This window comes from Drosophila simulans, chromosome X (genome assembly GCF_016746395.2).
Source record: "Drosophila simulans strain w501 chromosome X, Prin_Dsim_3.1, whole genome shotgun sequence".
Taxonomy (NCBI): domain Eukaryota; kingdom Metazoa; phylum Arthropoda; class Insecta; order Diptera; family Drosophilidae; genus Drosophila; species Drosophila simulans.
The window spans coordinates 15,129,349-15,142,693 of record NC_052525.2 but is presented as its reverse complement, the minus strand read 5'-3'; the positions used below and the strand labels follow the sequence as shown (position 1 = coordinate 15,142,693).

The 13,345-nt window shown below is 45.1% G+C and overlaps 2 protein-coding genes across 3 annotated transcripts; one reads left to right on the top strand and one right to left on the bottom strand.

Annotated features, from left to right (window-relative positions):
• Positions 1-569: 569 nt before the first annotated feature.
• Positions 570-2,871, bottom strand: LOC120285330. Its single transcript, XM_039297292.1, has 2 exons — positions 2,625-2,871; positions 570-1,959 (listed from the first exon to the last, which is right to left on the bottom strand). Exon 2 carries the CDS (start codon positions 1,904-1,906, stop codon positions 698-700), a length of 1,209 nt encoding a protein of 402 aa, XP_039153226.1. The 5' UTR covers positions 1,907-1,959; positions 2,625-2,871; the 3' UTR covers positions 570-697.
• Positions 2,872-7,312: 4,441 nt separating this feature from the next.
• On the top strand, positions 7,313-10,452 carry LOC6726044. Of its 2 annotated transcripts, none has more exons than XM_039297264.1 (2): positions 7,313-7,604; positions 9,036-10,452. In XM_039297264.1, exon 2 carries the CDS (start codon positions 9,077-9,079, stop codon positions 10,268-10,270), a length of 1,194 nt encoding a protein of 397 aa, XP_039153198.1. In that variant the 5' UTR covers positions 7,313-7,604; positions 9,036-9,076; the 3' UTR covers positions 10,271-10,452. The 2 variants fall into 2 exon arrangements, with proteins under 2 accessions (XP_039153198.1, XP_039153197.1); XM_039297263.2 differs by lacking the exon at positions 7,313-7,604 and adding an exon at positions 8,528-8,913.
• The last annotated feature ends 2,893 nt before the right edge of the window (positions 10,453-13,345 follow it).

Here is a 13,345-nt window from a genome sequence, read left to right as displayed (position 1 = left end):
ACTAAATCTTCCATAATTTGTTCCTTCATAACCCTTAACTATGATTTTATGATACTTTCACAGAATAGTTTCCGCTGAAACCAATGGTAAATCGCAGAGAAAGTTAGGCAACTTCCTTTTCCAAGGGTCGCTTAGAGCTAATAGCACTCGCAAGGAGTTCCGAGCAAGTGGTACCTGTTCCATTTCCAGGTACTAGACCCTATCGCGTTAGATCGCACATAACTTGGCGGCTGACTACCCATCGAATTCGTGGGCATTTGAAGCGTAAATAATATTTTTTCTTGCGACAATTGTTGTCGCACAACCCCTTCCTTTTTGGGCCCTCATTACCGCCAAGTTCCATGTGGCCGAGGAATCCCCTATAGCTCGCTATCGGAGCATTAAAACGCTCATTAACCAGCTCGCTGTGAGAACGAAGACCACTTGGGCAGACGACGGAAGGGAAGACCAGACCCTCTGCTCTGGAGGAATTGCTTTCCACGCACCGCTGAGCTTCAAGAGGTGTTTAGCATAAACTGCTGGTGGTTCCTTGTGGTTTCAACCGAATTATGACAGTGCCCCCCAGTGAATTTGGTTCTTTTCGTACATTCTGCATTCCAAATGATTTATTCTGGCCAAAAAATAGTAATAAAAAAAAACGTTCTTAGGGCTATGAAAAAAATGTCTTATGCCTATGGTATAGGAATACCCTTGAGGATTAGCTTTCTTCCACCAGGGAGAAGCTGAGGCGTCTCTTCGTTGCGTCTCTGGCCTGCACTTGCAGCCACATGGCATCCAGCTGACAGGCGTCCTCCAGCTCCTCGCCACCCAACTCCAGTCCGCGGCTCAGCTGGCAGTGCTCCTCCTCCAGCTCGCAGTCGCTGGTGGAATTGTGCCCACTGTCCGGACTGATGTGGCGCATCTTCTGGGCGGGAGCTGCTACGGATCCGGACCTGGCCGCAGCGAGCAGCTTCTGCGCCGACTGCCTGACGCTGGAGGAGATCTTGGTGGTGATCTTCCGCTTGCGCCGCACCACCCGCTGCCTGCGCAGCTGCAGGGAGTGCCGCTTGGCATCCTGCGATTCGGATTCGGTGGGCACGGGGGAGCGCACCTCCCGCTCCTCGAAGCCGTCCGCTGGCAGGGAATCCCTCCGCGAGGGCGACTTCCAGTACTCGCACAGATCGCTGGCCGGATCGAAGGCGGGGCGGTAGGTGGGCGATGGCGTCTGGGTGGCGCCGTGCCCGTGTCCATGGCTGCTCCGGAGCACCTGCTGCCTGAGCCTGTGCCGCTGGCGGAGATGCTGCCTGGGCTGGCGGTGCTGATGCTGGTGCTGTCTGGCGTTCGGCAGCACCTTGCGGTTGCTCTCGAGGATGGCATCGATCATGCGCTCCAGGGTCACATCGCCCATCTGGCTGGAACTGAGCGTATTCTGTTCGCCGGTCGGAGGAGCTGGATGCGGATGCGGATGTGGTAGTGGCTTCTGCTCCAGGTAGCGCGGCTTCTCGAAGTAGCTGTCCGGAATGCCCATGCCGCGCAGGGCGATCAGGGAGCCAGGGATGACGGCGGCATTGGGCGAGTACTCCGCCTCGAAGGTGGGCAGTGTGCAGGCGAACTTCAGGGGAGCAGCAGTTGCTCCTCCAGTTGGCCCACTGGCGCCACTTGCTCCTGCCGATGGCGGCGTGGCCAGGATGTTGCTGAGGTCCTTGAGCAGTGGTGTGCGAGTATGGAGGCTGGAGCTGGCCGGCAGCGGCGTGGAGGTCAGCTGGTTCTCCTTGCCTGGCGCCACTCCGATCGACTTCCTTTTGAGTTTGCCACGCAGGGCGTGAAACTCGCTATAGCTGGAGCCGACCGCTTCGCTGCTGGTGGCCATCGCCTCATCCCTGGCCAAGTACGAGGGTCGTGGTTGGTTGACGGCCCACTTGAGCATCTTCTTTGTCTGATTTGGACTTGCCCCTTACTTTTTCGGTTTTGTAGTGGGTGCTGCAAGGAAAGAGCAAAGGAATCGGGTTAGGAAGGGGCGGCATTTCTGGTTCTGGCATTCCAGAACTTGACTTTCTGAAGCAGCAAATAAATAAAGAGGGCAGCGGCAAAGTTGCCGGGCGAGTTTTCGGCAATTTTGGCGCGCTTTTTCCGCGATAAATGTGCATGTAGACAAGCACACATATATATATATATATATATATATCGATTTGGCGAAATCAGCGAAGCGGCAAAAATGAAATCAAAAACGAAATCAACCACTCCGCTCACGGGCAATTAAATGGACGACGGGCAGCCCTTGGCTGGACCTTAATAATTTAATTGACTCTGAACTTGATATGGTCAATTATTTTTATGAAATCTTAATGAACTTTTAGGTTGCATTCAAATTTGGCTCTTGAGTGGATTCCAAAAAAAAAAAATCACAAATTAACCGAAAAATTGAATTTTTGTGCACTTATATTGCATACAGTTATGTTGGGCATTATTTGAAAGAATATTCATAACCATAAGTGAATGAATTCATGAATCTTACAGGCACTTTAGTAATTTACGATTTTATTCTAGGTATATCCATTTATTTTTATGAGCCTTTAGATCTCATACATGACTGCATTTTTAGTTTCAATCATATTTAGACGTTTCGTTCAATCACTTGAATTTACCTTTTTCAGTAGTTTATTGTTTTCGGCACTGATATTTATTTCCAACAGCAAAAAAAATAATTGGTTCGCAGATTTATTTTGAGAATTGATTGATGGGTAGTTGGTATATGTAGGTCGAGCGATTTTTCTTTTCCAAGTGTTGCGTTTCACCCGTCGCGTTTTTCTGGCAGAGATCGACTGCGTGCGTTCCCTTCGCCGGTTGTTGGTTGACTGACTGACTATCGCCTTAACCGGCGGAAGGCAGAAGGCGACGAACGGACATGTTGCGCATGCGCAGACGGAGAGACGGAAGAGAGCGAGAGCGGAGAGATCGCCAGTTGAACGGCAGGCTCGTTTCAATCAGCGGCATTGAAAGCGGGTGGTTGGGAGACCACTTCTCCGGGTAATTAAAGGTATTTCGCATCTGATGTCAGCCCACTTGACTTCAATAACTTATTCAAGATACTTTGCAGCATTGATAATAATATAAACTATTTAAATAAGTTGTTATATTCGTATTATCACTTTTCCCATGATAACAACTATAAATATATGATTGTCCTTACCTTTTACATATCTTTTATCGAAACTAGTATATATTTTATACTCTCACTTCCCAAAACTATCTAATATATTTATATTTATGAGTTAATGCGGCACAAATTGGAAAACCGAAGGCTGCGCTTTGATCTACATTAACGTTATCTTGATGTTCAGTTTTTATAATCGTTTACCGATCGATTTACGATCTGGCAACAGCTGTGCGAATCTTCCACGATCGTGAGATTTTTTAATGGCCACCGAGAATGATCATGATCAGTAGTTGGCCAAGGATTCCTTCTTGCAAGAAGAAAGGGACGGCGGCAGGCAGCGTGTGAGGGGGACGGAGCATAGTTGGCCAGCTGTTCTCATCGCCGCTTGCGCCACAAAACATAATTTTCAATTACCTTTCTCGCAGCGTGTGGCTCCTTTCACCTTGGACTCCTTAAGATACCCTGTGTTTTTTTTTGGGATCCTGGGAGTATACTAGACTTGTGATTGTGTGGGCAATAGGAAGTTAGAAAAAAAATATTGGGTCTTTGTTAAAGGATCTTTAGTTTTTCATTTGATATTGAAAATATGTTCTGTTTTTGTTAAAAAAGTTAATCGGGATAATGATTGCAATTATTTAGTTTAATTGATGAAACTGTTTTGCATCATTTGTCAACTTTTTCCAATAAAAACATATAAGTTTTAAATAAATAGTGCAATTGTTAATAGGTATCTTATAGTCGTCCCAACCCAACACAGCAATTCTTCCCGATTTTTCCTTCCTTCTCTCACGATTTTCGCCAAGAAAAGGACAACACAAACAGGAACTTGGGCATTGTACAAATTTGGCCCATTGTTTATGGGACATCGCTGTCCTGTGGAAATTGTTGTGGAAAATTGTGCAATTGTTTTGCAATTTATTGGTTAAAGGGCTCCCGGTCCGTCCTGCTCCTACCTTCCCTCACTTTCCCTCCTGCTTTCTCTGCTGATCTCAAATTTATGATATTTTCGCAGCCGCCGATTGTCCGTTTGAGAAAAATAGAATTAAATCTCAACCGTACATCTGCCCAATTCTTCAGATTTGGAATCTTTACGATTTACTTTCGCCATATTATTGCTTGCTAAATTTATTTGACAGTTATGTGCAAAAACTAAACACAACTTTTTGTTCGTTGAGGAAGTGCAGGACCTGCTTTAGCATTTCATATGACCACTGCAGTTCCGGACCACCAAGTGCTACAGATAGATTCAATTTATGTGATGTACATAAGTGATGTAAGTTCATCGTGTCCAAACAATGAGATCGTAAATATATCAGTCCCAAAGGGAATTTCCGAGATACAAGACATCTTCATAGGTCAAAAACCATCAAGAGATGACAGTTTTCTTTTAATAGATCCTAACACAGTTTTTTATATCAACCTCTTTTAAGGATAAATCATTGCTGCATATTATATTGGGCATATTTAGGATATATTGCTTGCTAAAATTGGCTAGTTTTAAAATACCTGGACTTTGAACCAATTTGAGTTCTTTACGACTTTTTCCCACAATCGTGTATTCAAATAAATCTCAAACCTTCGTTTTGCCAAATTGACATTCGAGGGGCACTACTTTCCCAGACCAAATTGAACTGGGCCCTAGTTTTCCATTCCTATTCATAGGGAAAACAAATCGTGGATATTACGGACATGGATCAGCAGCTGAGTGACCAACGATAAATCTCGGAAAAAAACGAAGCAAATTGAAATAAATCAATAATATTGGGCGGAGATCAACGAAGATGGCCAGCAGCAGCTGTGTGCCCGAGGATCTGCGATCTTTCCAATAATAATCCGTGCCAGTCCTTCCTGAATCAATGGCAATTTAACGCATTGGTCACTGGGCCAAAAAGGACCAAGGATAATGCCGAAGGGATCGATGAGCGACAGAAGAGAAATCGAAGGAGAGGGTGACAAGGAAGATAAATTAGGGCAGGAGGAGCCCCTTTCCCCTTCATTCCCATCATCCAGTTCCTCGGCCAGCCCAGCCGCTAATAAATTGCCCAACAATTGTGCAATTTTTCATAAGGCTAAGACTTCACGCTCGGATTTGCTACCGTTTTCTAATCGCTTTTACCAATCAATGGTATTTTCTTACACACGTCGAGAAAATCCTAGAACTGGCTTTTTTGAAGAATAATTTCTTAAATAAAAGTACTAGTACTATAGGTATTTTAAAAAGATATAAGATTTTAAAAAGATATATATAATATGTATAATTTGATTAGAAAATGAGATAGTAAATATAGTATTCCAACACTCCAACTAACTACTAGCTAGCTAGCTAGCTAACTGAATTTTCCGCATAATCTAGCACATAACCTTATAAAATATGTGCCCATAAATCTAAGCTAATGTATATCCTTTTCCTCGCTGTGCAGGATCCCATTCCGCTGGCCATCGCTGGAGAAACGTGCGGCGGCAAGGACATCTAGATAAAGTGGAAAGTGGGTAGGGAAAAGGTAATCTCGAATCACAAGCCGCACACTGATAGCGCCAGGACAGAGCGGCCGAGTCTTGAGAAAATCCGAGGAACCACACATAAGGACCCACAATCCACAATCCTTGGGCCGGACAGCTGTTCGCTCGGGGATTAGCACGGCTAGCCGAGCTCCTCTGCTCCCTCACCTTCTGCTTTTGCTTCTGCTTTCTCCCATTACTTTCGCCGGCGGGGCGCGCAAAATTATTAAAACCTGGCCCTGAATTATGGGCCATAATTTAGAATTTGTATTTGCTCAGAGCTTCCCTCTGGCTGCTTCGTCCTTCGTCCTTCCATTTCCACTACTGTTCCTTTTCTTCCGCTTACCCACTCGATAAGCCTGGCGGGCAATGGCAGGGGGTGGGGTTTGGTGTTCACAGGACCCAGATCCTTTGATTGATTTGGGATCGCCGTGAAAAGCTGGCATCCATTGACAGGCAGGCACTTCAAGGACCAGAGGCTCTCGGATCGGCTTATTTGCCCAGGATCATGCGAAATGCCAAGGAAAGGGATCTGCAGATCAATAGGTGATGCGAAACACAGGGAATAATTGGATCTGGCTGGGGAAGACTATATCGCGTATTGTTTAGACTAATTCTATTGTCAGTGCCTTGAATTTCGCAGCCTTCAATCTTAAACATTGAAGTCTAAAATTGAAAGCAAGCTACTTTTAAAGTTCTCATTAAACTAAACATATTTCTAGACTTTCAGAATCCGCAGGATATAATTTTAAAAAGTCACTCCTGACATCTTCCCAAATCAAATCTCAATCAATTTGGGAATATGTATATCAATCGCACAAATGATGGCCCAATGGAAGGTCCCTTGTGGGCCATTAATATAATAATATATGCCGATCGTTAGCCGGGGCATTTGTCAAGCATTATACGATGGAAATCCGAACTTGACAAATGCCAAATGCCAAGTGAAACGCCATGTGAGATGAATTGGAATGCAAAGCATTCGATTTCAATATCAACCCGATCGCTGCCGCTCCGGGGGGCGGGACGAGTTCAAATTGCCGGGGTAGTGGTGGTGCTACTACGTTTTCAAGTTCAGTCCAAGGGAATGTCCTTTCCGAGTCCCGAAATTCCTCAGCAGTCAACAGGGGAGAGAAATCGGGAGAGCGAGCGAACGGCAAAGTCACCTTCAATATTGAAAGGTGCTGTCGAAAAGGTGGTTGTTTCCATTAGTACACTGTCAGAAAAGACTGTAGTTCAATACTTTTAAATGCACTAAAAATATGTAATAATCAACTATGATATATATTTAGGATATATTTCTAATGTTATCCTAAATGTTATCTATATTTGCATAAAAGTAATTTTTAAATAGTTATCAAAATCTTTTTCAAATAGATTCAATATTCAATGTTCAATATTTTTAAATTAACTAAAAATATGTAATAATCAACTATGATATATATTTAGGATATATTATATTTATTTAGGATTTATTATACAAAATTCCTAAATGTTATCTATATATGCATAAAACTAATTTAAATAGTTATCAAAATCTTTCTCAAATAGTTGGGTATCTTCTCTTTCAAAAATCTGTAATAAATTTTGAAATATTTCTATAACTGGCCCCATATTTGTTTTCAGTGTGCCTGCTGAGACCGGGTTTCAAGCTCTGCGAGGTGAGCACGCAACCTTTGCGTGCGAGGGTAGAATCAGTCACTTTTCGTCTGTTGCAGCGACAGGACGTGTATTTCTCTGCGATCGCGAGCAGGAAATAAATTTCAAAATTTACAATTTTGATTTCCCAACACTCGTCTCGTTACGCCTACCTTCCTCTTTTTTTTACCGTGCAAAGAAAAAATACAACAAAATTGTATATTATTTTTAATTGTGAAACGAAGCAATTTCTTGACTTTGGATACCCCGCAAAAAAAAAAAACGAAGAACGCGAAAAATTCAAAAAATTTATATATATACAAATAAAAAGGTAAAGATAAGTGAAGTGCATGAAATGGAAAACGAAAGGCCAGTGTGCATATTTTTCGGCTAAATGTGCATTAAAAATGCATTAAAGCAGAAGTGTCTGGGCAGCGGGCTTTAATTAAAAACACCCCATTAAAATCGCCTGAAAACGTATAAATTGTGCGCGTGCGATTTTGGGTTTGGGCTATGGGCAATGGGCTATGGGTTAATGGGTTTTCGAACTCGGGCCACTTGGCCAAGTGCTCGAGAGTGCTCTTCAGACCAAAACGAGAGCGGCGGCTGCAAAATGCGCAAAAATGCTAGCACGCACGCATCCCGGGAATCGAGTAGCGAAGAGCGAAATCCCTCACTCCTGCGGATCCCCCTCATGGCCAACACTCCTCGAGTGGCCGGAGATCGACACCACTGGAGGATGGGGCAGAGGAATGGGAGTAGGACGAAGCACGAGAGTGTGCCGCCAGCAGCACCACCATTTTGCCCAAGTTCACACGGCAAAAAATATATCACTCGAATCTTCAGTCTCAAAATCATTCAGCTAAACATTTTTAATATTCAAAATAAATATATAATATTAGTAACTTTCTTAGGGAACATAGTTTCTAAATTTCCGTTGAGTTGCAAATTCAAAGAAATGGTATATTGCACAGCTAATTTCTTACTTTACTATGATAAATAGTTTATGGCTTTGCTTAAATGTTTTATTTTTATAGCAAAGAATGTTTAAAACATTATTCATTTCTATTGAAATTTGAATACCTTATTGGTTTTATAATTTATGTAGGTCTAATAAATCGGCTAATAAATCTGGCACCAAATATTAATATATTCTTTATTATAAAAAAGCCCAATAACCCAGATTCTGAACTTATTTGAAGAATAGTTTATCAGTTAAAAAATAATATAAATTAAATGTATAGATATTCAGACTTCTACATATAAGAAATCCATCTATATGGCGCATAAATCCCCAAATTCCGTCCTGATTTTGGGTGATAATTTCTCCCTGTGCCGGCACACCACCCGAGCACACGATTCTGGTTCCCCCGATTCGCGATTCGAGGCAGAACCTCGGGCTAAATCGCAGCTGGAGGGCAGTGCGATGGGCTGGCGAACAGGAGCGAACCGGAGGCCCAGAAAATCGCGAAGCTTTAGCGCGCTTTTCCTTTGTTCCCGGGCTCTTTGTGCCAGCTCAATTGTTCGCAAGGACATGCGGAACCAGAAACTCCTTGCGGAAATCGGGAAGCTGGCGTTCAGCTGTGCGAATCCTTGGCGAAATCCCAAGGAGACCCCTGTGCAAACTCGTTTCGCTACAAGTTAGTCGGGTTTTTGCTCCGTTTTTTTTCTTGCAATTCTCATTTCACATGCCCATTCTGCTCGAGAATCTTTGCAAATAGACAATCGCTAACTAGCCCTATCCTTTTTGCCACTTTTCCAGATATCTTGGCACCGCAGGAGCGACAGACAGCAGCTGCCAGGATGCTCAAGTGGGCTGTCAACCAGCCGCGAAACTCGTATCTGGCCAAGGAGCTGGCCATGGGATCGCAAACAGGATCGGCATCCGGATCAGGATCAGGCTCTCTCGAGCAGAAAGCCGAAGTGGTGGGCTCCAGCTACAGCGAGTTCCACGCCCTGCGTGGCAAACTCAAGAGGAAGTCGATCGGAGTGGCGCCAGGCAAGGAGAACCAGCTGACCTCCACGCCGCTGCCGGCCAGCTCCAGCCTCCATACTCGCACACCACTGCTCAAGGACCTCAGCAACATCCTGGCCACGCCGCCAACGGCAGGAGCAACTGGAGGAGCAACTGCTGCTCCCCTGAAGTTCGCCTGCACACTGCCCACCTTCGAGGCGGAGTACTCGCCCAATGCCGCCGTCATCCCTGGCTCCCTGATCGCCCTGCGCGGCATGGGCATCCCGGACAGCTACTTCGAGAAGCCGCGCTACCTGGAGCAGAAGCCACTACCACATCCGCATCCGCATCCAGCTCCTCCGACCGGCGAACAGAATACGCTCAGTTCCAGCCAGATGGGCGATGTGACCCTGGAGCGCATGATCGATGCCATCCTCGAGAGCAACCGCAAGGTGCTGCCCAACGCCAGACAGCACCAGCATCAGCACCGCCAGCCCAGGCAGCATCTCCGCCAGCGGCACAGGCTCAGGCAGCAGGTGCTCCGGAGCAGCCATGGACACGGGCACGGCGCCACCCAGACGCCATCGCCCACCTACCGCCCCGCCTTCGATCCGGCCAGCGATCTGTGCGAGTACTGGAAGTCGCCCTCGCGGAGGGATTCCCTGCCAGCGGACGGCTTCGAGGAGCGGGAGGTGCGCTCCCCCGTGCCCACCGAATCCGAATCGCAGGATGCCAAGCGGCACTCCCTGCAGCTGCGCAGGCAGCGGGTGGTGCGGCGCAAGCGGAAGATCACCACCAAGATCTCCTCCAGCGTCAGGCAGTCGGCTCAGAAGCTGCTCGCAGCGGCCAGGTCCGGATCCGCAGTGCCCAGCCAGCGGTTCGCCCAGAAGAGGCGCCACATCAGCCCGGACAGTGGGCACAACTCGACCAGCGACTTTGAGGAGGAGCTGGTGGCCATGGGATCCTGCGGCGGGCGGGTAGAGGCGGTCACCAAGCGGCGGCTGAGCTTCTCCTACGCCGAGGATCTGTTCGTGGAGAAGTGACCCCGAATTGGGGACATGTCCATATGTTGATTTTTGACTTCTGTTTGGTTATAACTTAAACCTTTTTTTTTGAGTGGCTAAAAGCGCAGAATTGCCTTGGAATACGTATGTTGAAACAGATCCTATAATTACCTAAGAATCCTTTTTTTTTCTGACAAATAAAAAACCGATTTGAAAAACTAGTTGAATTTCGAATTTATTATTTCTAATATCCTAAAAAAAGGAAAGTTCGATTTGTTACCATTAAATACGAACATTTAATTCTTAAAAGGATGTGAAGGTCCTCGTGTCCTTGTTAGCGTTAGATAAGTACAACCATTAATTAGGGATAAACTGTCTTCTCGGTGGGGATTACTTGGCAATATTTCAGAGGCAATATTCCAGAGGTGAAGGTAAACTGGATTCTCACGTTCCGCCCATGAATTCATCACCGTCGGTCGACCTTTCAGTTCCAACCGGCGAGCTGGCAGGATATGCAGGATAATATGCAGTGAGCTGGGGGTGCGGGAGTCACAGTTGTGGCAGTAAAAATGTTGCGGCATATCCTGCGAGTCCTTTACACGGCACTTATCACGCACCTGTGCACCACCAAATGGCGAACCACCAAACTACAAACGACAAACGACAGGCTACAAAACGGTGGGCATTTGCATAAATTTGCATAGAATCGACCAAATTGTACGGTCTACGGCTTGTATCGAGGGTTTTGAGCCAGGATTCGAGGTCCTTGTTAACTGTACTCCAGATCTACAACGGCGAATCACCGATCCATAACTACACGGAGAAAAAAGAACTTACAAAGTTTGTGTATCTAGCTAAATTACAAAGATTACCCATCATAGATTTCAAACCTTTGTTTTGTTAAAACTTTTCATAGTATAATTTCGTAGCAAATTTACAGTAGTGCGTGCATTTTTCTCTCTGTGCATCTGGGAACTGTGACTCTGCAAATTACCCACCCATAACTAAGTTATGCCAGTTATATGCCAGCCGATCTTGAGGGGGCGGCCATATATATATATATGTATATATATATACGGTTTGATCCTTCATCGCCAGCTGGCAAGGATGTGGAATAAGAACTGAAACAAGCTGTCCTGAAAAGCACAGAGATAAATTATGGTTGGTGTTCCCATGGCACCAATGAAAGTACTGCAAAACAACTAGAGATTTCTAAGTGATTTAAGCTATATATCATTGCAGATAAGATCTGAATAAATCTGCATAACCATGGATTCCTTGAAATGTATTCAACACGTAGAAGGAAGCATTTCCGATATATATATATGTATATTCTTTATAAGGATCACCAGTCTAGTCTGTCCGTATAAACCTCGAGATCTCAAAAACTAAAAAAAAAAGCTAGAAAGGCATACAGATTCTAGAGATGGACGCTGTGCAAGTTTGTTTTTTAATGCAGTTACCCAATATCCTTCCACTAGCTGAGTAACGGGTATCTGATAGTCGAGTTCCTCGCCTGAACTATTTTCTTTATGTTCTTAAGCTGGCTGCTGTTTTTTAACAGTCGTTAGATGTCTAGTAAACGTCTTTAGGTAAATTCCTTTGGACCTTGGCCATAGTTACGTCCTGTTCTATCCTGTTTTTGATTTTGATTTTATCCTTGTTTTTCGCTCCTGTCGCACTTCGAATGCAATGAATTGATCCATTGTTGGACCACTGCCTCCGTTTCTCATTTTCTACGCTCAATTGAGTTCAACCAGCTGCCCGAGAAACTGAATCCCTCACTGAACTCCAGCTCAAGATGCATTGAGGGTGGAGTTGGAGTTGGGGGTGTACCTACTCTGATTCGCTGCTTGCCAAATGTCGCATAAGAACAGGGTCAGGCCAAGGATCGGGATCGTGATCGGAATCGGAATCGGGAGCAGGATCTCGAGAAGGAGCAGGCGCAAAAACACCTTTTCGAAAAGTGCGCCAAAAGGGAATATGCGAGAATGCCGAGCACGAGTCAATGGCAAACAAGAAACGAAAGGTGGAATGGGCAACAAGGACGAGAACAAGGAGCAGGACCATGAAAAGGACACAAAATCGCATCGTGGCATGCGTCGGCGGACAAGGAGCGGGGGCGGGTGCAGGGGCAGGGGCAGGGGGAATCCTCGGGGACAGCTGTCGTCGCAAACACCAAGGCAAGCGTACACTGAAAGAAATGGGAGTGGGATCATGGGATCATAACTAAATCAAATAACAAACGTATTGCATGACACACGAAAAAATATGATGTAAGAATCGAGAGAATAGATGAATAGAATGTAAGAATTTCCCAAATGCATTAATATTGAATTATTAATAAATTTTATCCCAATTAAAAAGAGGCTTTAAAAGAAAGTGTTAAAAAAAATATATATCTAGTATCTTGTTTAAGTGCTGGATAATAAGTAGGCGATGATTTAACATTGTTCTTACGCAATACTATTTTTAAGTAGGCCATGATTTTAACTTTGTTCCTTTTCAATACTATATTTGACATTTACACTCATTGTTCGCCAGAGACAACACCTTTAGGATTTTCTCCTAACATTTTCTATGAGATAAGCAGCAGTATCGCAATTTGGAGCACCTTTCGTCGATGGAATCGATAACTTCTATACTGGATTGATCTAGGGCAGGACGATGGATGGGCCGAGGAGCTCCACGAAGGCGAAGGCGAATCCTGCGAGTGGGTCGCCTCGCAGATATGGAGCAGGTTGTGGATGGGCGAAGGATCCAGCACCTCGGCAAGTTGTGGCCGTCCAACTGGCCTTATCCACTGGAATAGTACGAGTATTACATTGGAGAAACCTACAAAACATTGCCCTGTTAGAGGGGAAATTCTTTTATTAAAAGCAGTGTATACATAAGTTGATTATTTTTCTTACCGTGCAGTCGTTGCTTCGCGAGGAGTGGGTTGGGGATGTGGGCATGAGTCGCGGTCTTGGGATCTAAGGAGCCCAGGATAAAGGGAAGAAGGAAATTGAGTTGAAGGAGTTGCTCAAGTGCTGCCACATGTTGCCGCTGTAAATTGGTCGACAATTGACGGCCTAATAGGGTTAAGTGCCGGAAATTACGCGAACCGAAAAG